The sequence below is a fragment of the Leucopleurus acutus genome (assembly GCF_964270905.1).
Source record: "Leucopleurus acutus genome assembly, chromosome: 2".
NCBI classification, from domain to species: Eukaryota; Metazoa; Chordata; class Mammalia; order Artiodactyla; family Delphinidae; genus Leucopleurus; species Leucopleurus acutus.
In genome coordinates this window covers 128,602,195-128,627,833 of record NC_139143.1, presented here as the reverse complement: position 1 = coordinate 128,627,833, position 25,639 = coordinate 128,602,195, and the positions used below count along the sequence as shown (strand labels likewise).

Below are 25,639 nucleotides of genomic sequence, written 5' to 3'. Positions count from 1 at the left end.
CTTTATCTTTTTGAATGGGAAGGAATCTTCCATTTTGAAATGTATATAAAATGCTAATCTCTAGATTCATGACATTGCTTTTTTAACAATTTTTTCAAACATGCTATTTTTCACTCTACAAGACTCTAACCTGTAAAAGAAATAATAAATAAACTTGGAAAATGCTAACAGTAAAAACACTTCAGCCATGGCACGTAGAGCCAGAAGCCAACGACAGCCCTCAATTATAGAAGTTAGCAGTGCTTTCTGTTCACTGTGAAAGCAGGATTCCACATTCAAACAAGAAATTGTCATTCAACAGAACAAATCAGGTCAAGAGAATCAACCATATGATATACTAACAGATAGGAGGCCGTGATCACATGAAGAAAAACAAGAATAAAAATAACAATCAAACCTCATTTCCTGGGACATAATATTGATGGCAAGATTTCTAGGTAATCATTTCTTAATTTAGTTTAGATAAAACTTCCAACGCAGAACACTGTTAGGAAGTAACAGTGATGTAAAAGTGATGTAAGGCAAGCACTATATGTAAGACAAACTAGAAAAACAGTTTTTAATTTCCTCTAGAATTTACTGTAGTTACCATGTCACAATAACAAAAGCAGATCATTCTTAATGTGTAAATTCATTTATTAATTTAAATAAAAATATATGATCCCCACCACATAAACAGGTAACTCTAAATCTACTTTGAAGTTAATCAATCAATAAGCATCTATTTGGAAACTATGCACCTAGTATCATATTATATCAAAGATAAGGCTCCTGTCCTCACAGAATATGGATCATTGGTAATCAGTCATTAACCTAGTGAATGTCATAATATATTGGGGAATATATTGGAAAACTAACAAATTTCTCTGGACATCATTTATCTTGCCCTTCTGAGAGACTTGTAGATCTAGATGAGATTAGTTTGGAAAAGGTGTCTTGTTTACTCCAGAAAATCTTCAGAGTCCAATATAGTTCTGGGCTAATCAGAGACTAAAGAACCTTTATAAGGTTCTTTTTTTTTTTTTTTTTTAAGGTTTTTGGATGTGGACCATTTTTAAAGTTTTTATTGAATTTTTTACAATATTGTTTCTGTTTTATGTTTTGGTTTTTTTGGCCCCAAGGCATGTGGGATCCTAGCTTCCCAACCAGGGAACAAACCCACACCACCGGCACTGGTAGGTGAAGTCTCAACCACTGGACCACCAGGGAAGTCCCTATAAGGTTCTTATAAAGAAGTAGGCTTGGAAATCAAGCAGTCTTACTTTGAATTAGCATGTTTTAGTCAAAGGTATGGAATCAATGATCAAGTATCAATTAGAAATTTCTGTAATGCCCTCCAATGCCAAGTGACCACTAATATTCTATTTCCTACTATGATGAATCCTTGATGAGAGGCAGAAGGCATAAAGAATATTGCCAGCTATAAAATAAATTGCACTCCAATGTCTATGATTGCTAAAGATAAATTTTTTTTTTAATATAAGAAACTCACTGAATCAAATGAATGCTAATTAAAGCAAATGTAGTGTACGTAAAACTGAGGTAAGAAACCTTTAATTACGCAGGAAATCTGTGGAAGGATTAATCATTTTAAGAGAAGAATCATTTTTCCAGTAGCCCCACTGCTATGAATGATATCTTCATGAGCCTGGGCCACCTTCTCCAATGGATACTGGGGACCTATTACTGGTCTCAACCAACCAATTTCCATTCCAGCTTGAAGGGCTGCTGCAAACTGCTGAAATTCCTCCTGAGGAAAAGAAAAAGTTTTTTCAGTAGAGGAACACATGACTTAATTTTCAGAAGCATTAAAATTTTTCAGAATCTAAGAGAACATTAAGAATTTCTCACAAATACGTAGCTTTTGTCAACTTGTCCAGAACTACAAAAAAAGTAGTTCTCTATAGGTTAACCATTAGTGCAATTTGTCTGTGACGGTCTCAGTTTACAAAATACCTATCGTCCTGAAGTAATTAGTAATTGCGAATAGTATCTCCTTTCTCTTTCATAAGTGCCTTGGCTTGGAAAATAAAATTATACTGTCACCCTATCTTCTAGGGATTATCTTCTAGGGATGTTATCTTCTAGGGATTAATCCTTAACCCACTTAGATAACTAACTTTAACATCTACTTAAATTTTCAGTCTGCCTGACTAGACAAATTATATCAATGTTTAAGGTACCAAAATCAGAGTCACTTCTTTTCCTACCTTGGTGGATGAATAGAGAGCAACTCCTATTATGCTAGATTCCTTTGCCATGGTGTCCCGTGGGTTTATTTCAATAGGACCCCTGCTGCCAACAACCTAGTATGAAAAACAGCATGTCTATAGTTAAAGATGACTGCAAAATAGAGTTAAATTACGATAAAACTACAAAGTGGTAAAAAAAAAATGAAATACTTACTATTACTCGTCCTCCATGTGACAAAAGATTCAAATCGTTGCTAAGATTTACATTAGCTAGCATTTCAATAATGACATCAACTCCTTTTTCACCAACAGATTTCTATATAATATAAAAGAATGCAGAGTAGATTAGGAAAAATAATCTATATATCATAGTCCCATATATTACAGAACTGTGTTTCAAATGACATAAGATGCTATATTTTAAAGACTAATAATGCAAATTTTAAGATAATGTAATTATATAGTGATGCTGTAATTCCAAGGTACTAGCTACAACATCTAAAATGATAAAGGTCTGTATTAAATAAATTGCTATAATGAAATAAAATTTGTCCAAAATTTTCAGGTGCTTAGACTCAACTTGACTATAAAGTATTTTTTCCTTAGCTTAAAATTTTCTATCTTCAAAATGTACTTCAATAGAGAAAGAAGGAACAAATGAAAAATCCAAAACTGGACATTGGGTTTCCCATTTTTATTAAAAAACAGAAAACAAAAGAAAAAAATCACTGGCTGTTTGCTGTTGCAGGATTTTGTGTGTGTGTGCATTCAGTTTTGTTCTAAGTGGTCTACAATCAGCTTGGCAGACTATTTCTTTTCCTTTGGGCTCTCGGAGGTCGGTTCCCAGCATCTAAAACTGGATCTTAAATAAGCTATACATATCTACCTTATATTCATTTATTTTAACAAAAAAATGAATACCTGTGTCAGGCACTGTGAGAGGTACTAGAAATGCCAAGATGGACATAAAGAGCTCAAAACAAAGTGAGGAAGATGGAAAACACTACAATCTTCGCTCTGATGTGATGGGCTAAGTACTATATTAGCAGAAATAAACCACAGGTTACGGAGGGAATAAAAGTTACAACTCTGATCACCTGTAAAGGTCAGAGAAAATTCCACAGAGATGATGACCTGGGCCCTGAGGGATGAGTAGGAGTTCCTTAAGTAAAACAGAAGGAAGAGGGCGCAAGAGGAAGTTAGACATGAGGCAGTCGGTCTGGACAAAAGAAACAGAAAAGCAAAGATGTAGGGACTAAGAGTACAGGTTGGAACTGGAAAGTGGCCCAGCAGAGCTGAAGTACGTATCTGGGAAAGAGATGGGGGTGGGGGAAGAGGTGGGAGACAAGAAATTGCAAATTGGTTCAGACTGTGAAAACACACCAAATGCACGTTAAAAGATTTGGACTTTTGGGGGGCAGGTGTTCATTAATTAATTCTTGTGCCAGACACTGTTTTAGGCACTGGAGGTACAGCAGGGAACAAGAAAGACAAAAATTCCTATTCTCAGGGAGCTCTCATTTCAGTTATTTCTGAAGACTTTTTTCTTTCTTTCTTCCTTTTTTTAAACAGAGAACCAAATAATGCTGGAGACAGTAGAGAAGACAGAGGGGAGATTAGCTCAGCTGGGAATAACAGTCAAGGCTGAAGAAGATGAGGACTAAACTAAGTCACAACGATGACTGGAAAAGAGAAACAGAGACGTATATGAAAGGCATGTCAGAGAAGACACTGATAGATGAGGTGACCAATTTGATGGGTAGGAGGGAGAATGGGTAGCAGGGACAGGAAATGAAATGTGGGTTTCTGTCCTGAGGGACCAGATGAGTGTCAATATCTAGTAGGCTGATGGCGTGAAGGAATGAAACAGGCCAGAGGTAGTGTTGGAAACCAGCAGTATAAGGGTATGTATGAGAGATGAATCAGGATGGAGGTGCAGCACCAGAGAAGATTAGAGAGCAAGGGGGAAGACCTAAGGAATACCAACATTTAAGTAAAATGAAGAGAAGGGAGACTGAAAATGAAGTCGGAGAAGTAAGAAGAGAGCCAGCTTCTAGGAGGTGTGGTCAGGGTCAGACAGGATGAGGACTGAGCCAAGAGCAGCTGCCTGGTAACTAGGCGCTTACCAGCACCCCTGACAAGCCCTGTAAGTAGCTGGGGTGGAAGCAAAACTGCAGTGGGAGGTAAGGAAGTAAGAGCAGTAAGTACCCCTGACTTTTTCAAGAAGTGTGGTGGTAAAGGAGGGGGAGGGGGAGATAAAAAGTTAAGAGAATGTTTTTGGAGAATGAGAGAGACTTAAGCAGAAGGAACCAGTAGAAGAGACGGAATTAGACTCTAAAACAAAAACATGTTCTTAAAATAACTGACAATTTTTCATCTCTGATACTGGTATCATGAGTGCACACTCAATCAATTTTAGGTTCCCTCAACATATAACAAAGGAGTGCCTTTACTCAGTTTTTTGGCAAGATGATTTAGTGGTAATAAACTCTCGGTCATATTTTTCCTCAGTTTGTAATGACCTTGTTTACACAGTAATCAGTACCTGGAATATACCAATTCTTTCTCAACGTGAGCAAGGAGTTTGGGGATTAGCAAAGTAATAGGTGTTTAGTAAACTGCTACTATAGCACAAATGGAGAACTTCAGAATCTGTTTGAATTCTGTTGCAGCAATGGAATGGATGCAATAATAACTACATTCTATCTCGTGCTTTGGATGAGGTAGTGCTCACTCCTCCAAAGTATCCAGTAAACAAATAAACTTTACTCCCTAGGCTAAACAGATCCAGTTTTTAATCAGTGGATAACTTCTCTTCTATGGAAAATATACACCAATAGAAATTATATTAAGACTACCTTTTTGTGGCCAGAGGTGGGGTGGAGGTGGGGGATGGGTGACAGGGGTAAAGGTGGGATCAGAAGGTACAAACTTCCAGTTGTAAAATAAGTAAGTCATGGGGGTGTAATGCATAGCACGGTGCCTACAGTTAATAACACTGTATTATATATTTGAAAGTTGCTAAGAGAGTAGATCTTAAAAGTTCTCATCACAAGAAAAAAAAATTTATAGCTGTGTATGGGGACAGATGTTAACTAGACTTGTTATGGTGATCATTTCACAATATTCACAATATATATTAAAAAAAAAAAAAAGCCTGCCTCACAGCTGCAAATACAAAGCTGTGGCTTTACTTAAAATGTGATTTGCATTAAAGAGTACCAGTTTTTATAGCTATAAGCCTCTAGAGAGGCTATATTTTACTTAGTAAAAATAAACAAGACAGAAATGATAGTGAAGGTTTGAAAACTAGACATCTCTGTTAAACTAATTAAATCTTTAAAACACACATAAGCAAAACAAACAACTTTAAGAGAGTAGTTGATAAAAGAACTTACAAAAAAAATGTCTCCCATGAAACAAAATTTTACTTTTATAAAATTATAGAACAATTTTACCTTAATTTTATCAATGTAATTAGCTTCTTTGTGATTAAACACTTCGTGGGCTCCATTTTGCAAAACAATCTTTTGTCCTTCCTCAGTACCAGCTGTGCCCAAAACCTTTAAGCCATAAGCTCTAGCAATTTGGCATGCTGCTATTCCAACCTGAAAAACAAAATATGGCCCAACATTTTAGATTCTTTGCATCCCTGCAAACATTTATTAAATACATATAATGAACTTTAGGTTCTTCTAGGTTCTAGCTATTGTTAAGAAGTTTAAGAGCCTAAACAAAGAAATAAGAACAACAGCTAACTATTACTGAGCATTTATAATATGCCAGGTATTACACTCAATACTTTCTATATATTGCTTCATTTCATCCTCACAAGAAGCCTATGAAGTAGATATTGTTATTGTCCCTGGTCCACAGATGAGAAAATTGAAGCTTATATATATGGAAACAGGAGCTGGACCAAATCAGATTGCAGAGCTTGAGTCTGTAACCACTGCACAAAATGTTCATTTAGCATCTGCTTTGTGCAAAAGATACAGGGTTTAAAGATGATGAAAATGTGCTCACTGACTTCATACTTTAATTGTACATATAAAATATTACATAAAAAAGGTAAGGCCTCTACCACTTAAGTGGAGGAGACAGGTACATCCATGACCAAATTAACTTATTCACTAATATGATGAATGTTTATTATTTATTATGTGCAAGACATGATTCTTCATGCAAGAAATTTATGTTCTAAGGTAGGGGGAAGATAATAAACACATGAAAAAATAAATGAATAAAGTAAATTCAGAAAATGAAAAGTACTTGAAAAAAATAGAACAGCCTATTGGGTTATAAAGAGATAGGGAAAGGGGCCAGTTAGGTCATCAGGAAAGGCTGCTCTGAAGAGGTGAGACCTGAATGAAGTGAGGGATAAGCACGTGACGGTCGGGGAAGCCTGCTGGAGATGTTGTAGGCAGAATGGTCATGGTTGAACCAGGAATGAGCTTGGGGCCTTCAAAGGTCAGAAAGAGGGTCAATGTGGGACTTCCCTGGTGGCTCAGTGGTTGGGAATCCGCCTGCCCATGCAGGGGACACGGGTTTGATCCCTCGCCGGGCAAGATCCCACATGCCCCGGAGCAGCTAGACTCGTGTGCCACAACTGCTGAGCCTGCGCTCTGGAGCCCGCTGGCCACAACTACTGAGGCCCGCATGCCTGGAGCCCGTGATCTGCAATGGGAGAGGCCGACGTGGTGAGAGGCCCGCGTGCCGCAATGAGGAGTGGCCCCCGATCGCTGCAACTAGGGAAAGCCCACGTGCAGTGGCAAAGACCTAATGTAGCCAAAAATAATAAATAAATAAATAAATTTATTTTTTAAAAAAAAATGAAAGAGGGTCAATGTGGCTTGAGGGCGGGACATGTGGGACAGCAGAAGATGAGGCCAGAGGGGGCACAGAGAGGCCAAGGCACACAGGGCCTTGGAGGTAAAGGCTTTGGATTACATTTAAGAGCCATGCAGAAGAACTACTGGAGAGTTTAAGCAGGAGAGGGATATGATCCAAATTAGGCTTTTAAAAGAAATTCCAATTATATGAGAGGCAAAAGGAAGGTAGGGGGAAATGGGAGTAGGAAGACCAGGCCTTCCTTATAGATTGAAGGTGGAAGGTGAGGAAAAGAGAAAAATTAAGGATGTCTCCCAGGTCTTTGGCCAGATTAACTGGGTAGATTGACTGGGATAAGGAAGATTAGAGAGGATCAAGTTATTAAGAGCATCAAGAATTCACTGTGAACATGCTGAGCTGTATACTGCTCACCTAACTGAAGGTGTAAAGTCATCAGCTGAATATGGGTATGGGCTAACAAGAATTCAGAATTGGAAACGTAAATTGGAGATTCATCAGTTTAAAGCCACGGGACTTGATGAAATCACTAGAGCACTAGATAAATGTGCTTAGTATAAAGGAGAAATAAAATTATTTGAGGAATATAGATAAAAGCAATTATTTAAATTGCAATACTAGGAAATACGTTTGATCACATGCCAAATGAATGGCACAGATAAGGGTCCCATACATTTAGAGCAAGCTTTCTTAAACGTGGCACTATTGGGCCGGGTATCTCTTTGCAGTGGGGACTATGCTGTGCAGTGAAAGAAACAGCAGCTTGCCTAGCTTCTATCCACTGGATGCCAGACCCCTTTACCCAGTTGTAACAACCAGAAATGTCCCCAGACACTGCCAAATGTCCCCAAGGGGGAGAAGAGATGATATAAAATCACCCCTTATTGATAACCACTGGTTTAAAGGAAGGTAAAATGATTATAGATTGGGCATGATAGAAAAGAATTAAGGTGAAAAATGACGATAGAAACTAATTAAAATTGTAACAGAATCACAGACTCCCAGGCCTGAAATAGACCTTAAAGATTGTATGGCATATGGGAGTGATGAGCCTGAACCCACTTGGGTTACGGTGAGGATCTGTTTGATTTCACCAAAACAAACACTGGGAACTCACTGTCTTCTGAGTGCAACAGACATTCAATTCCATGAAATAACAATACACTATGTGGTTAGCATGACTGATTTTTGCTACTTTAATTTTCAATTAAAAAAACAGGGGGCTTCTAATAAAATCACATTTCAACCTAAGAGTTAATGTAAATATACCTCCTTATGCTCTAACTACTTCAAAGGGGCACTCAGTAGTTATTTTAAAGGTGCTGTTTATTCTATTCTTGTCAACAATTATACTAACAATATTCCTTCAATAGATTATATGTCATGATGTGTCAACTATTTTTTCTTCTATTTATTTTGCTGACACTAAAATAGGGCACTCCCCACCAACATATCGGAATAATAGCTGTGTTCATACATTCTACACCATTTTAAATACACAACATAATCCCAAAGGAATTTGATTTAAATGAGGACAGAAAGTACAAACAGAAGCAAGACAAAACCCAGCACTGTTTCCCTCTGATAGGGCAGGGAGGATCAGAAGTGCTTCACACACCAGGTCGCCAGCCTATCCCCGCCAGCCAAGGATTTAACAAACTCAGCCAGCACAGGGAACAGTGCGGATTCTGCCTTTTAAAAAAAAATCATGGTGAAGCAACCTGGCTTTTTACAAGAGAGTAAAGGGAATAAAAAGAGATTTTCTTTAAACTCTTCTCTCCCCTTCCTACTGAAATCTCTCCCTTTGATACAGAGCACAAGGTTAGCTCTCTGAAAGCCAAAGCAATTTAAATACATGAATGTTTGACAGATCCTTTAGTTATTTAGGGTTAAATTTAATTTAACCCCCAAATAGCCTCTTCGCTGAAGCTAAACAATGGGCATTTTTTGACAAGGTATATCTGTCATATTTTCTCAAGCCCCAGAAAGACAATCTTGGTGTTTTTTAGTAAATAGTCTGATCTGTGAAATCCTTCAGAATTAATCTATTGAAGGTACACAGGAAGCTGCGTGTGAAACCTGGTGATATGTTCACATTAAGTAACAGATAATGCAGAGGTCTGAATTCTCTGTTTGTATTATCTGGCCACGTTTAGAGGTAAATTCACATTTTCAGGATGCCTCTCATTATTCTGGGAACAATGTGGCATTAATAGGTTACTTCTTTCCATCTACTCTCTGGAATACACAGTGCCCTGAAAGGGTTAAGCAGCTTCCTCAAGGTGAACCATCCAGCCCCAGGTCCTGTATTTTAAAACTGCGAAATCCTGTCTCCAAAATTTCTAAAGCCTTTACCTGCGGGATAGAGGTCATGTGGATTTCTTGTTAAATTCCAACCTCAGAGCTCTAACTTTTCCTCTAAGCTCCTCCGAGGCAGATTGACAGCCAGTTTCTTGAAGAGGTTTCTCACAGCCTTGCGTTGCGTGATTCCACTGCAGGGCTGATTTTATAAGTTCTGAGTCCCCCTCCCCCGCAGCCCCATTAGCATTTTAAGCCATGGGCTGTGCTGTGAGGGACACAGCTGTACACTATGTACCCCACGAATGTCATCAAAGCGCAGCAGGCCAGGAGGAAGGGAGCTAGAAAGGACAAAGACTCGCAGTGTGGCTTTGCAGTGCTGTCTGGGGCAACAGCGGTAAAGCTTTAATGAGCCTTAGTTTCCTTATCTAAGGGAATGTGGAATTTACATTAACCTTAAAGAACTGTTTAAAATTCTAAATAAATATTCTTGTAACATTCACTACTTGAAGAGAAAAACAAAGCCAGTTTATCTTGGTCCATACCCAACACAGGTGGAAAACCTAATGCATACGTTTTTGACCTGGTAATCTATTGAATTTATTAACCAAGAAATGCTAAACTAATGACAGGGAATCACCTTCAGAAGATGGAATTTAAAGAAGCCTCGCTACAGAAAGAAAAAAGTACCCTTGACTATATTTACAAATTTGGCTTTTAAAAACAACTTAAAGAAATACAACGTGAAACGCACAAACGTAAGCTCTTTTAAAAATAAACTTAAAGAACAAATACTTACCCCTCCACTAGCCCCATGAACCAGAACACTTTCTCCAGCTTTCACACGGGCACTGAAAAAGAAAGCATAGCTTCAACACCTTACTCTGGAGCTAATTAAGCTCAATGCTTGTCATAATTCTTAAGAGAACTCTACCCTCAGTTCAACTAACACTTACCCAAAGAGGAAACTCATCGTGATATATAACCCAAGATATTCTCCAAGCTCCACAGGATCAAACAATGGTTCTTCAGAGCCACAGATAAAAGTAAACCTTCAATTCACTTATTCATTCAACAAATGTTTATTGGAAGTCTATCACGTGCCAGGCACCGTTGGGATGCTGGGATCACGTTATTGGGCTACCTTCTCAGAGGCCTTGTTGGTGTGTTAAGTGAAATTGCTTCACCTAGAGGAACTGGAGTCCGCCATTCATTCCCACAGAAAGTGTCGCAAAACAGGGTCATTACAGCTCAGTCTTTATTCCACGGTAAACACAGAGTAATACCCAAGTAAACATAGCAGCTACTGCCTTCCTTCTCCATGCCTTTGAACATCTGGCTGCACAGCCTCTAAGCCCTCGCTTCGGGAAGCAATGCTGAGTCAGCGATGGTAAGAGAGTATAAAACACAATAAATCCTGTCACACAGGTTCCCCTGTCAGCCCCTAAAATGTCCAGACCCTCTGGTGAAATGACATATTCTTTTTACTTCTGGTTCATACCACTGTTTTTCTATTACACTGAAAACATGGAACATGGAACGTGCAGCAAGACAAAGAGGGATGCCTTATCATTTCAGATGGACAAGTGCTGATGTCACAAGCCAGCAACCAATGTGTGATCCAGATCTGACGCCCAGCAAGGATCCTTTACTCACCAGGACAATAGGGCGTGGCCACCCTGTACAGACATTATGTTCAATCTGGGAGTGAGAACACAGTAACCTGGAGTCCTGCTCAAGCCCCCGTGCCAACAGCTGATAAATGACAATTGTGAGTCAGTAAATGAAGTTTCTCCAACATGCTTGCTTGGAGATGAGGGGTTGAGGGCAGTGAGTTAAATTGAGGGTTTGCAACGATAAATTGAGATAGGTATTACCAAAACATTTAAAAAAGTAAAATACAAATGTAAGGGAATAGGATTACTAATGTTATGCCATGGGTCATGAAATACTTCCCAATGATTGTTTTTTAAATCTTATAAACAACTCCTCACACACTAAGCACATTCTCTTAAACCTCTGGGCCTGCAGTGGGTGGAGAAAAAGCTGGCTAACCCTCTCCTGGATCCCCATGGCTACGATCCTTCTATCCTTGTGTAGGGTCACTGTGATGGTTAATTTTATGTGTCAGTTTGGCTGGGCCATGGTGCCAGATATGAGTCAAACATTCTGGATGTTTCTGTGAAGGTGCTTTTTTGGATGAGATTAACATTTAAGTCAGTAGTCTTTGAATAAAGCAGATTATCTTCCATAATGTGGATGGGCTTCGCCCATTCAGTTGAAGGCCTTAAAAGAACAAAGACAGACTTCTCCCAGAGCAAGAAGGGATTCTGTCAGCAGACTGCCTTTGGATTTGAACTGCTACTCTTATCGGGCTCTAGAGCTTGCCAGCCTCCCCATCAGATTTTAGACTCACCAAGCCTCCACAAGTCAATCTATCAATATATACATTCTGTTGGTTCTGCTTCTCTGGAGAACCCGAACTAACAGTCCTCTGTCCCTGGGGCCCACGGCAGGCCTGGAGCATGTGGCCTGGCCTTCTGTGCTGCTGTAGCACCCCATCGCAGTTACTGAAGACTAGGACCTGGCACATAGGCTTCCTCCTCCACCCCCAATCCAGCCCCAATCTGGGAGATTTCAACATTCGCGGGAGGAAACCCGCAAATCACAATTCCTGAATTCTCCTCTGCTTTTATCACTCTCTCCCTACACCTGGTAGCCACCCCTAACCATTCTACCTGAGGAATATGAGACACTAACAAGCAATATTAACCTCCTATCCTGATTCTGTCCTATACTCCTCCTATCCCATACTCTCTCAAAACTTCTTCTTCAGCTTCACAGATCGCTGTCTCTCAATTGCTCCTTTTCTGCCCTCTTGCTGCTCCTGGCCTCACTTCCCTCCCCAGTCAGCGTGGACCCCATGGTACATTGCCCCAACTTCTCTCTGTCTTCCTCCTTCAACGTCTCACCTCCCTGCCCACCAACTTTTCATAATTACACTACCTCCTCCAGGCTTTACAGATGAGTTCTCCTTTCGACTGAAGCCAATCTCTCTATCTCTGTCCTAAGTCGTCTCCTTGCCCTGCTCAGGATCTTGTTCCATCTGCCACTCCGCCCTCTCTTCCAAGCCTTCCATCTCTCCCTCTCTGACAGATCCTTTCTCAGCTACAAACATGTCCAAGTCCTGTCCATCCTTAAAAAAACCTTTTGTTCCCACACTCTCCTCAAGTACTCTTCTACCCCTTCCTGCCTGTCTCCCCCACTTTTTAAGAGTAGTCTCCATTCAAGAATCGATTTTTTTTTTCCTTCCTCAACCCACTCAATCAAGCTTCTGTCCACCACGCTACTGAAAATGAACTGACGAAAGCAACCGAAGACCTCCTAATTGCTAAGCCCGGCTGGTATTTTTTTCCCAAATAGCTCTCACTGCTGCATTTGACAACTAGCTCACCTCCTCGTTAGCAACATCAACTATTACCCCTAACACTACCCACACTGACTGTACTACTCACATACTAAGAGCTTTACATGCACTAATTACCTCATTTAATTCTCAGCACACCCCATGAGGTACGTGCTATTATTATCATCCATGTTTTTCAAGTCAGTAAACTACAGTTGAGACAGGAAAGCAACTTGACCAGTAGTAGGTGGAGACAATACTATAACCTAGGTATTCCTGTCTTCAACACCTACGAGCTTAACGGATGTTTAACAGACATGGTGACTCTGGACTCTCTTGCCCTTGGGATACACTCCCTTTGGTTCCCTTAGGACTCTGTTCCCTACGTTTGACCACACTCTTCAATGTTAATGCTCACTAAGGTTCTAGTCTCACTCCACTGTTCTTCTCACTCCCTGAGGGATTTCAATGACTTTCATTTTGTCAGCTCTCACCACATGCTGACAGCCCCAAATTTATACCTCCAAGCTTCAAGCTTCAAACTCTTTCATCCGACAGACTGCTGGACTTCTCTATGACGATGTCTGTCTTAGTTTCACATTCAAAACTGAACTCAGTTTCCCTTTGAAACTTTTTCCTCCTTCTCTTTGTCAAAGTAAACATTACCCAAGTTTAAAGCTGTAAGTATTCTTAAGCTCTTTCTCTCCCTCATTCTCCACATGCAGTCACCAAATATTTCTGATTTTACCCCCTAAACAGTTGTCCTTTCCTCTCCATCTCTACCACGACCCTTGCTCTAGCCCTTAAGTATTGCTCCTAGAGGGTACTTCTATAAGACCTTCCCATCTCTTTCTCCATTCCCGTCATCAAATCCATCCTTCGCATAGCAAATAGGTGATCTTATTGAAACACAAATATGACAATATCACTCTCCTGAAAAAAACACTGTATGACCCCCCCAATCCCTTATGGAACAATGTGTGAGCGCTATAATCTAGCTTTTTATTATCTGAATCCCGCCTATTTGATAATGGCAGCTAACATTTATTGAGAGATTACTATGTTCCAACCTTATTCTTCAGCACTCTTTGCCTTGAAATCTTCTATCTAACAAAAGCAAACTGCTATAGCTCTTTCTCCCCAGATACCATGATGTTTGCCCCCCACACCAACTATTCCCATTGTCTAGGATGCCCTCCCCACTCCCAGCTACCCTTCCCCAGGATAAGTCCCTCTGATCCTTTTCAAATACCTAGAGAATTTAATTACAGTATAGATTCTCAGGTATCATCCATGGAAACTGACCAGTGGGTCTAGGGTAGAGCCCTTTTAAGTTGCAGCAATTAGTTTCTGGAGCTGGATAACAAGATTTTTGAACCACGGCTTTAAAATAATCCAAGTCTTACATCTTGCCATGAAGCCCTAGCTCATCACCACAGGCACATCCCTTGTGATCCCACAGATACCTATGCACATCTCTACCACTGTCCTTTCCACATTATACATCAATATTATTACTCTTACTCCCTTACTCCCTCCCTTACTAGACTGTGAGCATGTCGAAGACAAAGACAGTGTTTTGCTCTTCTTTTTTTTCTTCAGTGATTAGAATAGTCTCCCAAATTAGCAGTTTCTACTCCATAAATCTTAATGGGAACCAAATGGGAACCAAAAATGACCGACGGTGGACGGGTGGTAGGAAGCATAAATTATATATTATCCTCCTCCAGTTAATGTTGCCCTCCTCTAGTGCTGATTATAAAGCTGACAGAGTGTGTTATTACCTGTGAAGCAGAGCTCGATAGGCAGTAAAATACGGGATCCCGATGGCAGCTCCTTGTTTAAAGTCCAGTTTTTCTGGTAGTGTGTAAACAGTGTGATCGGCTGCCAGAGCATATTCTGCGTAGCCCCCAGAGATTGTGCTTGTAGTGAAAACCCTGTCACCTTTCTGGGGAAAGCAATAAATCAATAAATGCTTTAGGGATTAAAAATGATGTCAAAATGGGTACAATCCTTTATAATGCAACCTTTATAACAAGAAATAAATGAGTATTTATATATCGTTTTCTACATCCTAAGGTCTCATAAAAATAACTTCAAAATACCGAACATTTTAAAATGTTCTATTAATGGGAACTAGTAAGAAGTAAAATCAAGGGAAATAGGAAAAATAAAAGAAAGAATGTCCAGCATGGTCTAATAATAATGATGATAACTAACCTTTATTGAGCGCTTGCTGTGCTAGGCACTGCATTAAGTGTCTAATGAGTATTATCTAATTTGATCTTCATGACAGCCTATGAGGAAAGTACTTTCATTATCTCCCTTTAGATAATCCCACTACACAGATGAGGAAATTGACGCACATACAAGTTCAGTAATTAGCTCAGATCAAGCAGTTAGTAAATGGCAGTTAATATAAAACTTTTTTTTTCTTTTTTTGGTCCAAAATACCAAGGGAGAAGAAACAAAAAAAATGTAAGGTTTCTTCCACACACCAAACACCTGTTCTAAATCTTTTCCATAGATTTGTTTCTGTATTTCCCTCATTTTTCATGCATACACCAAAAAGCAGGCAACTCTGCCTGGATCTGACCAGCAAAGATGAGCCAGGACAGATGTCTTCACCTGTCACAGCACTAGAAACATAAAAACTCTCAATAAACAAACATCTGCTGGGTCCTTGCTACTGGAAAGCAGAAGCATGACTGAGGGTAAGGTAAGGCACCACACAAGCACTACAGGCCTGCCCAAAGTAACCTGCACACTAGGGAAATTAGACTGCCCAGTACAAGCACCTCTCCTAACTCCTATTTCTTTTTTTTCTCCATAATACGTGGAAATCTTATAAAATTTCTTTTTAATTGAGCATGACATAGGCAACAGAGTTGTTGCCACCTATGTAGGATTACAGATTCAAGAATAAATATATATGAGAGTGTACACACACACACACAATAGTTTACAAAGATACAGGAAAATAAAAAACACCTGTAGAAAATATTTTTCATGTTACTTGTTATGCAGGTCAGCCTAAAACCAAACTTAGTGGCCAAGTTTGAGAAAGAACGGTCTTCCATTCCTTTCAGTAATATAAGAGTACACTGTACAATGATGAAAATCATTATCATTTTTTGCCTTTTCTCATTATTGCCCCCCTGCAACACACACACCCAAGATAAAGTAAGAGAATACAGTTTTTCATAATCTATTTCACAGGTCTATTAAAGAACTAGCCTCAACAATCTCAATGTAGTAGAGAGAATATGAACATTAGAGTCTGCCATACCTACATTCAAATCCTGGCTCAGTCATTTATTAGCTGAATTCTATGTCAGTTATGAATTACAATAAAAGCTAACTCCTATTTCTTAAAGAGAATAAAAAAGGAAATACTCCTTGGAATAAGCAAAACAGTAAGGCAATAATTCTCAGTATACTTAAATTTGCCCTATCATAAAGCACTATGTGGTGAGGTAGAGATAAAAAAGGTTCAAAAGGCACCTAGGAGTCAAAGACAAGCATCACTGCTTAACAGTGTTGCCTGCAAATGGTCAAGTATGACTAATTTAAGATTAATTCTGTTTTTACAGCTTAAAAACACATTGCATTGATTTCAATATAATTCAAACCTGTTCTGAGAATCCACTATGGAAAGTAGTACTTCAAGTTCTGTGAGGGATATTAATAGCAAGACACTCTCCCTAATCTCAAGCTTCTTAAATGCTAGGAAGAGGAAAAAAAAGGATAGAAATAATTACAAAGCAAGGCAAATACGATGGGCCATCAAAGATAGGTACAAGAAAAAGAAAGGAATTATTTCTAAGTTGAAGGACTCAAGAACAGCTTCACTGAGAAACTAGTATTTGAGGTAGGCTTTGAAGGACAGAACAAGATCTTGAATTGAAAACCAGACCTGGGAAAAGTCATTATGGATGAAGGAAACAAAGTACATCAAGGAACAGTGGCAGGAATAGGTGCTGAGAAATCATCAGCATTCATTCCCAACGAATAAGTAGTTTAATGTGTGGAATGTAATAGTTTCGGGAGATAAAATGAAAAGAAATGAAAGCTGGAGGGTAAAAGCCCTTGAACCCATGTATATAAGTTTCAGTTTAGTTCTGCCACGCAGAAGAGCCAATATGAACAAAGACACAGAGATGAAAGAGCATGGGATATGCAGGGAAGAACAAACAGTTATTACTAAAGAATAAACTACAGGGTGAGAAGGAATGGGAGATAATGGAAAAAGATAGGTGGGGGAGAGAGCACGAAACAGTCTTGTTTCATAACATAAGCAGTTCCAGCAGTACCTTGAAATCTACAGAGAATTAATGCAAGAGTTAAAACAGAGATGTATAATAATCATAAGTACATTTTAGAAAATTACTACTTATAGAGCAAGGATAGATGCTCAGGGGAAGAAGGGAGGGTGGTAAGTTGTACCTATTATAGAAATCCAGGTAAAGGACCATGTAAGATAACCAGAACTACACTACAGGCAGTGGGGAGGAAAAGAGGAGAGAGGAAACAGTTCCAGTAAGGGAGAGCTGAGTGAGGGAGAGTGAATGGAGAGGTAAGCCTCAAACCCCAGATGTCACCAAGACAGTCACATGAGACAGCAGCAGATCTGCTGTGAGAAAAGATGAGCTCCCTTTTAGACACAATGAGTAAGAGGTTCCTGGAGGTTGCCGATGTGGGTCCTGTGCCCTGCAACACAACCTTCTGTGATGATGTAAATGCTCTGCATCTGCACTGCCCAATAGGGTAGCCACTAGACACCTGGGTCTATTAAGCATTTGAGTAGATTAACTTTTAATTTTAATTGAATGTGAATTTTAAATAGCCATGTGTGGCCAGTGGCTACTGTATTTGGACAGCACGGGTCCAGAGCTTATTAGAAGATTCTAAGCTAAGGATATCACATGTGATAATGGAAACCAAGGGTGTGTATGAGACCATCATGAGGGAGAAAATATAAAAAGCAGAGTCTAAGTAGGGATGGCGAGCGCTGGGCAACACATCAAGATGTGAGGGGCATGCAGAGAAAAGGGAGCTTGAAAAAGGATGCCCAGAGAGGAAGGGAGAGAGAGGATATCACAGGAGCTGAAGAAAAAGATTTTTAAGAAAAGTAAGTGGCTGAGAGTGTCAAGTGTCACACAGAAGTCAAGAGAGATAATGACATAAAAGGGCCCATTAGCTCCAGCAATATAGAGGCCATCAGTGACATGAGCAAGCGTCGTTTCAGCGGAGCGGTGGGGGCAGAAGCCAGACTGCCACAGGCGGAGGAGTGGAAAGCTGTAGGAATTTGCCTGGCTTCCTGGGCCTGGGCCACGTTAATCTTCGCTGTCTCAGTTCAGTTTTGGTAAATGTGCTGCCATAGTTGAGCAGGTCAAGGAATCATGAGGAAAGATGAAAGAACATGAATATACTATGTTTTTTATGTCTTTTGGCACATAAATAATGAAAGCCCTGATCATAACATTTTCATTGACTCGGTCACCTTGGTCTGAGTCACAGCTCTAAAAATGTAGAGCTGACCTTGCATTTTTTCATCTTTTACTGATTATTCAAAAGAATTAGCCTTCCCTGTATTCTGTGAAACTAATTTTATAGAAGAAATAAAAAACTATGCTGGCTGTGTATTACCAAGAGTTAGGAAATAGTATAATTTCCTTGCTTCTTTTCTTTCCTTACGTATTTCTGTCAAATCAAAGGATCATAGTTCAATTCTGCGGGGATATGGAAACACAGAAATGACCCAGCACTTATTCCCAACAATCAGACAAGCAAGGTCTCTGGATAAAAGGTAATTTCTTTTTTGACTAGAGGAGTCCCCCAAGTGGCAGAAATTGTGTAATGGGGCCTTTTAAAGACTTAAACACAGATATATTTTACAGCTATGTTAAAATGTTAAAAAAATACATACATATTAAGCTAAAATAGAAATAATTAAAAATGTAATACCTTGAAAGCAGATACACTCTCTCCGACAGCTTCTATTATTCCAGCCACATCTAAGCCAGGAGTATAGGGTAGAAGTGGTTTTCTACTGTAAGTACCAGAGCGAATATATGTGTCCACCGGGTTTACACCACATGCTTGGACTTTAATTAGAACCTGCAATAACAATGTACTTTAGTTCAAACAGAGCATTTAGGCATTCATTCAGCATTATGCTAGGACTGTAGTGATTATGGAAGCTATAAAAACGGTGAGGAAAACCCTGCCTTCAATGAGCTCATGTTACAGTTTTACAAACCAACATATACACACACTATAATATATAAAATAACTAGTAAGAACCTGCTGTCTAGCACAAGGAACTCTACTCAGTACTCTGTAACGGCCTATATGGGAAAAGAATATAAAGAAAAAAGAGAGTGGAGAGATATATATATATGTATAACTGATTCTCTTTGCTGTATACCTGGAACTAACACTACATTGTAAATCAACTATACTCCAATAAAAATTAAAAAAATAAAATAAAATCTGAGTGCACTAATAAAAAGAAAAAAAGATAAGACAGAATGGTTTATGTGCTATATTATAAACATTTGGGAAAAAGAGTGGTGGAAATATGAGCGGATGTGTGGCAGAGACCACTATGTGCTCATCAAATCTATTTCCTCCTCCTCCTAGGCAGGTAGGAAGAATATTCCTTCCTGGCTCCTTCACAGTTACGAGTAGCCAAATGGAATGTGAACAAAAGTGATGAGAGCTCCTTTCAGGCCTGGCCCACAAAGACCTTCCTAGGCAATTCACATAGTGTCTCCACCCTTTCATAGCAAACTCAGAAGAAAGGTGTTGAAGGTGGCAGAGCCACATGATAGAAGAAATCCAGGTCCCTAAATCACTTTGGAGGAGAACTCTATCCACCAACATTTTAGAATTGTGGAATTTAGTGAATGAGACATCATTTTCTATTGTTGAACCCTTGACGTTTTGAGGCTACATCAACAATAGAAGCTAATTTACCTTAACTGATACAGAACGATTACTTCTGCTATAAAAGTAAGGAAAGGTCTTACAAAGGAAGTGTATTTGAGCTAGGTCTTAAAGAATGAGTAGAAATTCTTTCAGAATGGGAGAAAAAGGCTATTTCAGGTTAAAGGAATAGTATGTGCAAAGACAGAAGGAATGACAGGACCTCTCGGGGAAACCAGATAAAGCTTGTGTTGTTACAGCAGTCTGTTGAGAAGGAATGATAAGAAATAAATCTTTGCCAAATTATGGCCACACTGTAAAAACTCTCATAAAGCTTGCTAAGGAAATTAGACTTGAGAGCCATGGAAGGTGCAATAATAAAAATACACAATTTTTATTGAAAAAGTATATTGCTGAAGTCACCGGAAATGATTAAACTCTACATTTAAATTTTCTTATATGCAAAAAAGCATGTATGCAGAAGAAAATTATTTTCCCCATGCATAAAACAAAGATCATGACTGAAAGTCTGTAATAGAATAACTTGTTCAAACCTACTTATGACTCCATTAGAAAAATCCAATTACACAGATGATTCTCAACTTTAAAACTTTTCTTACAAGATGTTATTCCTTTTCATACATTTACTTCACTAGTTAGAATTATGTTAGCCTTGTCAGAGCTTATAGAGGCAAACAGTGTAAACTCTGTCCTAATTCAATGTCTTTATAAAGCATTGTGAGTTTGCTTCTTTCGAACATTAGCTTGATGTGCTAGAGATGCACACTCAGTGTAATTATTGCCTGTTTTTAAGTAATGATTTCCACCTGATGGTCTTTCGGAATTGGTATGGCAACATTCGACTGGAGTTTCAGCACTTCTGGTCCACCAAATTCAAAAACTCTAATAGCTCTCATCAACTTCTGTCCAGTCGTCATGGTGACCTAGATACTAAGGAAAAAAATTAACATATTGTCATATTGTATCTAGGCTATCACTATGTTTTTTCCCCTGGAGGGAGAAGATCAAACAATTTTTCAAACAACAGTTTAAATCATGAGCTTACCACTGATCTCATTTCATGTTTGAGGACCTTTCATCTTACAAATCCTTCAGCTGCAAAGCAAAGTACTTCATATTACTTCCTGTAGGGATTCAGTGCCTTCAACAAGGGAATCAAACATACAAACAAAAACATCTGGATAGGTGAGACATGATACAGTATCTTACGTTTCCTTTGGTGTAAGCTTGGGCTGCAACATCTTGGAATTCTAGGAGCTAATTTAAGTTTTCTTAACATTAGATAAATAGATCTTCTTTTGTTAGATTATGTAATATTTCAAATATAGAAAGAAATATAAAGAATATAATAAACATTTACCTGCCACCCAGCTTTAACAAATCTTAACATTGTAAAAACCTAAAACATGTACATGTAACCAAAGCCTCCGGTACCCATCCCCAATCCCATTTCTGTCCCACAGTTTTAAGAGATGACTATTCCCATAAACTCAGTGCTCATCCTTCTCAGGCATGATGTAATACCACTGCCACATGTATTTGCATTGGTAAACAATATGTGCTATTGTTATTGTTTTGCATGTTTTCAAACTTTATTTAGATTGGATCATATTGTACTGAATTCTGAAACTTGCTTTTTCTTCTCAGCATTAAGTTTTTGAGATTTATCAATGTTGAAACACTTAGTTTTATGAAGCTCATTCATCTTAACAAAGAACAAACATTAAAAACTAAAAACACTGCTTTGTATGTAATCTTTTTTAATAATGAGGGTAATTTATAGTTAACCTTTCTCTGCTACCACTGTTAATATTGAAATGAAAACTCAAGAGTTAAAATAAGTTTAGAAAAGGTAAAGAATATTTATAGAGAGAATTGGATAACTTTGAAAATCTTATACCTATAGAGATGCAATGAAAGGGCTTTGACTGATCTCCATAATTTTATTTGTGTGCTATGACAATTTCTTGAAATTAACCGTATCAAATATCGTTAGACTCTGCCACCACCGGGAACATCTTTGCTAACTTCTGGAATAATCATATTCACCAACCACGAGCCACTGAAACATCAAAAAGAGTTGCAGAAACTAGGGCTTGAGATGAAAGATCTTTGCTGTACTGCAGTCCAACACAGGACTCCTCAGAACGGAGCCCATGCTAACTATAAAGTAGCGTTCCATGTGTGAAGGGAATCAAAGCACTTTGATGGTATTAATGGGAAGTTCTTGATACAATTGATCAAAAGTTGTGTCGTTTAAAAACCCTTTATTTAAAATGATTTAATATAGTACCTAGCACAGAGGAGAAAGTAAACTCTCCATTGCTAAAAGGCTGTTTACCAATGACATATCCTGAAGGGCAGCCCTCTTATAAAAAAAAGGGGGGGCAGAAGCAGGCATAAGCCTCACTGCACTGTAGAGCACCAAGCAGTCCTAGGGTGAGAAGTCCTGTGCAGGGAGCTAGGACCAGGAAAAGGCAGCTCACGCCATACCTACCCAGCAGTCTCACTACCGCATTTCTATTTGGGTCTTCGCTCAAGCTGCGTATTTCTTAGAGAAGAAAGTGAAATATATACATAAAGAAAATAAAACAGAAAAAGAAAAGGTTGCACAGATCAGACTTTTCCACTCTGAAAATAAGAAGATAGTTCTTTTGTTTTTTCCTTTTTGTCTTCAGCATGGTGTTGTGGAAAGAGTGTGGGCTGTGGAATCTGACAGTTCTCAGTACGAATCCCAGATCTATCATGTACTAGCTGTGTGGTCTTGGGCAAGGAAGTCACTTTTTTTGAGCTTCTTCATCTGAAAACTTGAGTTCCACTCAGGGTTACCATGCAAGAGACGGCAAGTATCAACCACAGAACCTGACAAATGTTTACTCCTATACATAGTGATATCACAGTTCCTTTCCCATCTATTTTCTCCTTTCCAATTTCTTATTCATTAAAATATCTTTGGTTCTATAATTCTATAGTCATCTTTGATTTAATGTGACAATATTTACAGCACTTTTTTATAAAATCAAGTCCTTAGCCTCAAAGAGTTCACAGTCCAGAGAATCATTTAAACAAAACACTAATACCAAACACTGGTTGTTATTCATTCAACATGTATTTTTTGAACGTTAACTGTAAGCAAGGCACTGTACCAAACTCAGAGAGCACAGAGGGCAAAGAGAACAAGCCCCACCCCTCCCCAGCTCCTGCCCACTCCACCCTCATCTCCCCCAATGCACACACACACCACGTTAAGAGGAGTAGCTCTTTTTCCACTTTCAATATCTACCTACTTCCTACCTATTTATTTCTTTCAAGCTCTCACATCTATCTTTATACCAACAGACATCACTGGTACCCTCAAAAAGCTGTAGCAATAATAAAGCAAAATTACCCTGAAATAGGATCTGTCAAAAATATCTAGCACATACATTTTTTTCCCCTCACTTTTGGACATTTGCTAAGTTGGAAGAAAAGAACAAAGGAAGGAGGAGACTCATCCTTAATCCTGGATTTAGAAGACCCCCCTTCTTTGCCCAGTACTACACCTTATCCTATGGAGCTCGTAAGGAAACAGGGCATGACCTTGACAGCTCTGACTTCTACTTTGTTTCTGGCGATCTTACTTCCCACTGAGCCTTTGCCACCATGATTGATCAGGCTCCAATCTGCACTCATGGCCTTTGAACCCCCTCAACTACCCACAGGATCCTCATCTGCTTCATAATATAGGTACTATGCTAAAAAAATAATAAAATAACACAACACACTAATAGTAATTACAATTCTTAAACCCTTGCGATACCTGATTTCTTCTAAAAAGCACATCTTTCACACCCATTGATATAATTTTCACAATAGGTAGAAAAGCAAGCTATTAAAACCACCATTTAATTGTGTGCAGAAGTGGAAATAAAATCACCATCCATGTTATGGATGAGAAAACATTCAGGGGGTTAAGAGACTCACCAGGGTCACACGGAAGCACAGCTGGAATCCAACACCTTAAATATTGTTAGGTGTTTTTTTCCCCTTACTGTAAAATCCTTTTCATCTCACCCTTTGAAATGTTGGCATATAAGACCTTTAATTTCTTAGAGATTGCAGGTAGCATTACATATTTTATGATTAAGGTATCTGCTCTGAGTCTGAAAATTTTCAAATGCCCATAAGTTAAGGGCTCTACTAGAGATACACTGGATGTGATTCTATTAGGAAAACTAATAATTTCCCTATCTGTAAAATGGGGCCAATACTCCCTAGCATAGGATCCTTGTGAAGATGAACTGCAACAGCACATGGTGAGTGCTTCAGAGCACGCCTGACATGCTGCAAGCTCTATTATTCAGAGTAAATCATTTGCAGTCAGCAGCAGGCTTGTCACACTGCTTGTGTATTTTAATTAAGCCTATACTTCAAATAGGTTTTTCTATTTATCAAATATAAACTTTAAAGAACTAGAGCACCTTGGTTTAATGTTGGTTTTACTTTTTACCTCTGAAAGGCTGCCAACCATACTTTGCAAATGGAGGAAATACAGAATTTAAAATTCTTCCTCAAACAGTGATCTTTTCCAAGCTACACTTGAATCTATTTGGTTTAAATGAAAATTAAAGAGATAGGGAAAATGTGGGAAATATATTTTCACACAAAATGAACAGATCAATTCACAAAGCCAAAGCAAAGGCATATCATAAAAGCAAACAAAATTCTTAAATAATTCTTAAGAATTTCTAGCAAGAAAAAAAACTTGGAAAGAGAATCAAACATTACAAAATGTGCTGCTTTTGATCAAGAATGACTCATGTCAGCATATTATTTATTATTCTTAACCCAGAAAAAAATTTAACAATTAAAAGTAGCCACAGAAAAGTCTCTTCCTGGCCATGTGACCTTGTCGGGTTACTTCACTGGCCTGGATCTCAGTACCCACTTCTGTTAAGAAGGGGTGGAGAAGGAGTTGAATAGATAATTATTCTAAACCCCTCCAGGTATTCTGAGGAAAAGACTGGATGGAGCGGAGCTCGGTGCGATTTACTACTGCTGACCAGACACTCATGGAGCATCCCAGTGGTTTCAGTGGGAAGCACACCGCCATTTCTACTAGTTGCGGACTAATAGTCCAAACCTTTGCCTTTCAGTGGTTCAATCATTAACACACCTTTCTTGGTCACTGAGATAACTTTCCTCTACGAACTGCGTAAATATCCCACGATGTGTTCACAAGGTGTTTTGTTAATTTTCTTTCTTTTGAAAATTCTTCTAGGTGGGAGCCATGGGGCGGGGGGGCGGGGGATGAAAAAAATCTACACATTTCTCTCCAAAAGTAAGACGGCAACTCTGATGGCAAAGCGGGAGGAAAGGCCGGACAGAAAGAGCCCTGGGAAACAGGAGCCTGAAAGGAGAAATTGGCTCCTCCGGCTGCCTGTGGCGGGGGTCACAGCAAACGCGCGCGGCCGCAGGAATCCAGATCCCAGGCCGGGCCGAGGGGAAATCTAGAGGGAGGATAGGCAGGGGGAGCGGGATGGGGGGAGTACCAACAGGCGCCCCACCATGGGACCCGAAACGCTCACCCTGCCAGAAAGCAAAGCCGGGGTCTCAGGACCAGCAAGTAAAACTGCCCTGGTGATTTACGGATGACCAACTTGCAGCCCCTGGAGGGGAATAACTTCGGCCACGAACACCTTATTCACTGGTGCTAGGGGAGGACGGAACGCAGGACAGGAGCGCAGCCAAAATCCAGCACGGTTCCTTTGGGACGAGCGCGGGGGAGGTCCGCAGCCTGAACTAAGGGGGCTTTTTAAACCACTTACCCGGTTCTAGAGTGGGAAATCAAAATCTGCGAGGGATCCGTCAGGTTCCACAGAAAAAAGGCACGGGCCGCGTCATCCGCGGCACTTTCAGGCTCCGCCTAGCCCCGCCCCCAGGGGCGGGCCCGAGGAAGGAGTTT

The 25,639-nt window shown here is 39.4% G+C and overlaps 1 protein-coding gene across 3 annotated transcripts in view; it reads right to left on the bottom strand.

Annotated features, from left to right (window-relative positions):
* Positions 1-571: 571 nt before the first annotated feature.
* The window catches only part of CRYZ (crystallin zeta), a 61,123-nt gene continuing 36,055 nt past the window's right edge, over positions 572-25,639 (bottom strand). The window contains exons 1-10 of one of the 3 annotated variants that reach the window (XM_082834728.1): positions 25,503-25,593; positions 20,741-20,790; positions 20,502-20,625; positions 18,712-18,864; positions 14,529-14,692; positions 10,138-10,189; positions 5,651-5,800; positions 2,407-2,508; positions 2,211-2,306; positions 572-1,750 (exon numbers count right to left, since the gene is read on the bottom strand). In XM_082834728.1, the coding sequence (XP_082690854.1) occupies positions 1,586-1,750; positions 2,211-2,306; positions 2,407-2,508; positions 5,651-5,800; positions 10,138-10,189; positions 14,529-14,692; positions 18,712-18,864; positions 20,502-20,612 (993 nt within the window). In that variant the 5' untranslated portion in view covers positions 20,613-20,625; positions 20,741-20,790; positions 25,503-25,593 and the 3' untranslated portion in view covers positions 572-1,585. Of the gene's footprint in view, positions 1,751-2,210; positions 2,307-2,406; positions 2,509-5,650; positions 5,801-10,137; positions 10,190-14,528; positions 14,693-18,711; positions 18,865-20,501; positions 20,626-20,740; positions 20,791-25,502; positions 25,615-25,639 lie in introns of those variants that run through there. The other 2 variants (XM_082834730.1, XM_082834729.1) reach the window with 2 other exon arrangements.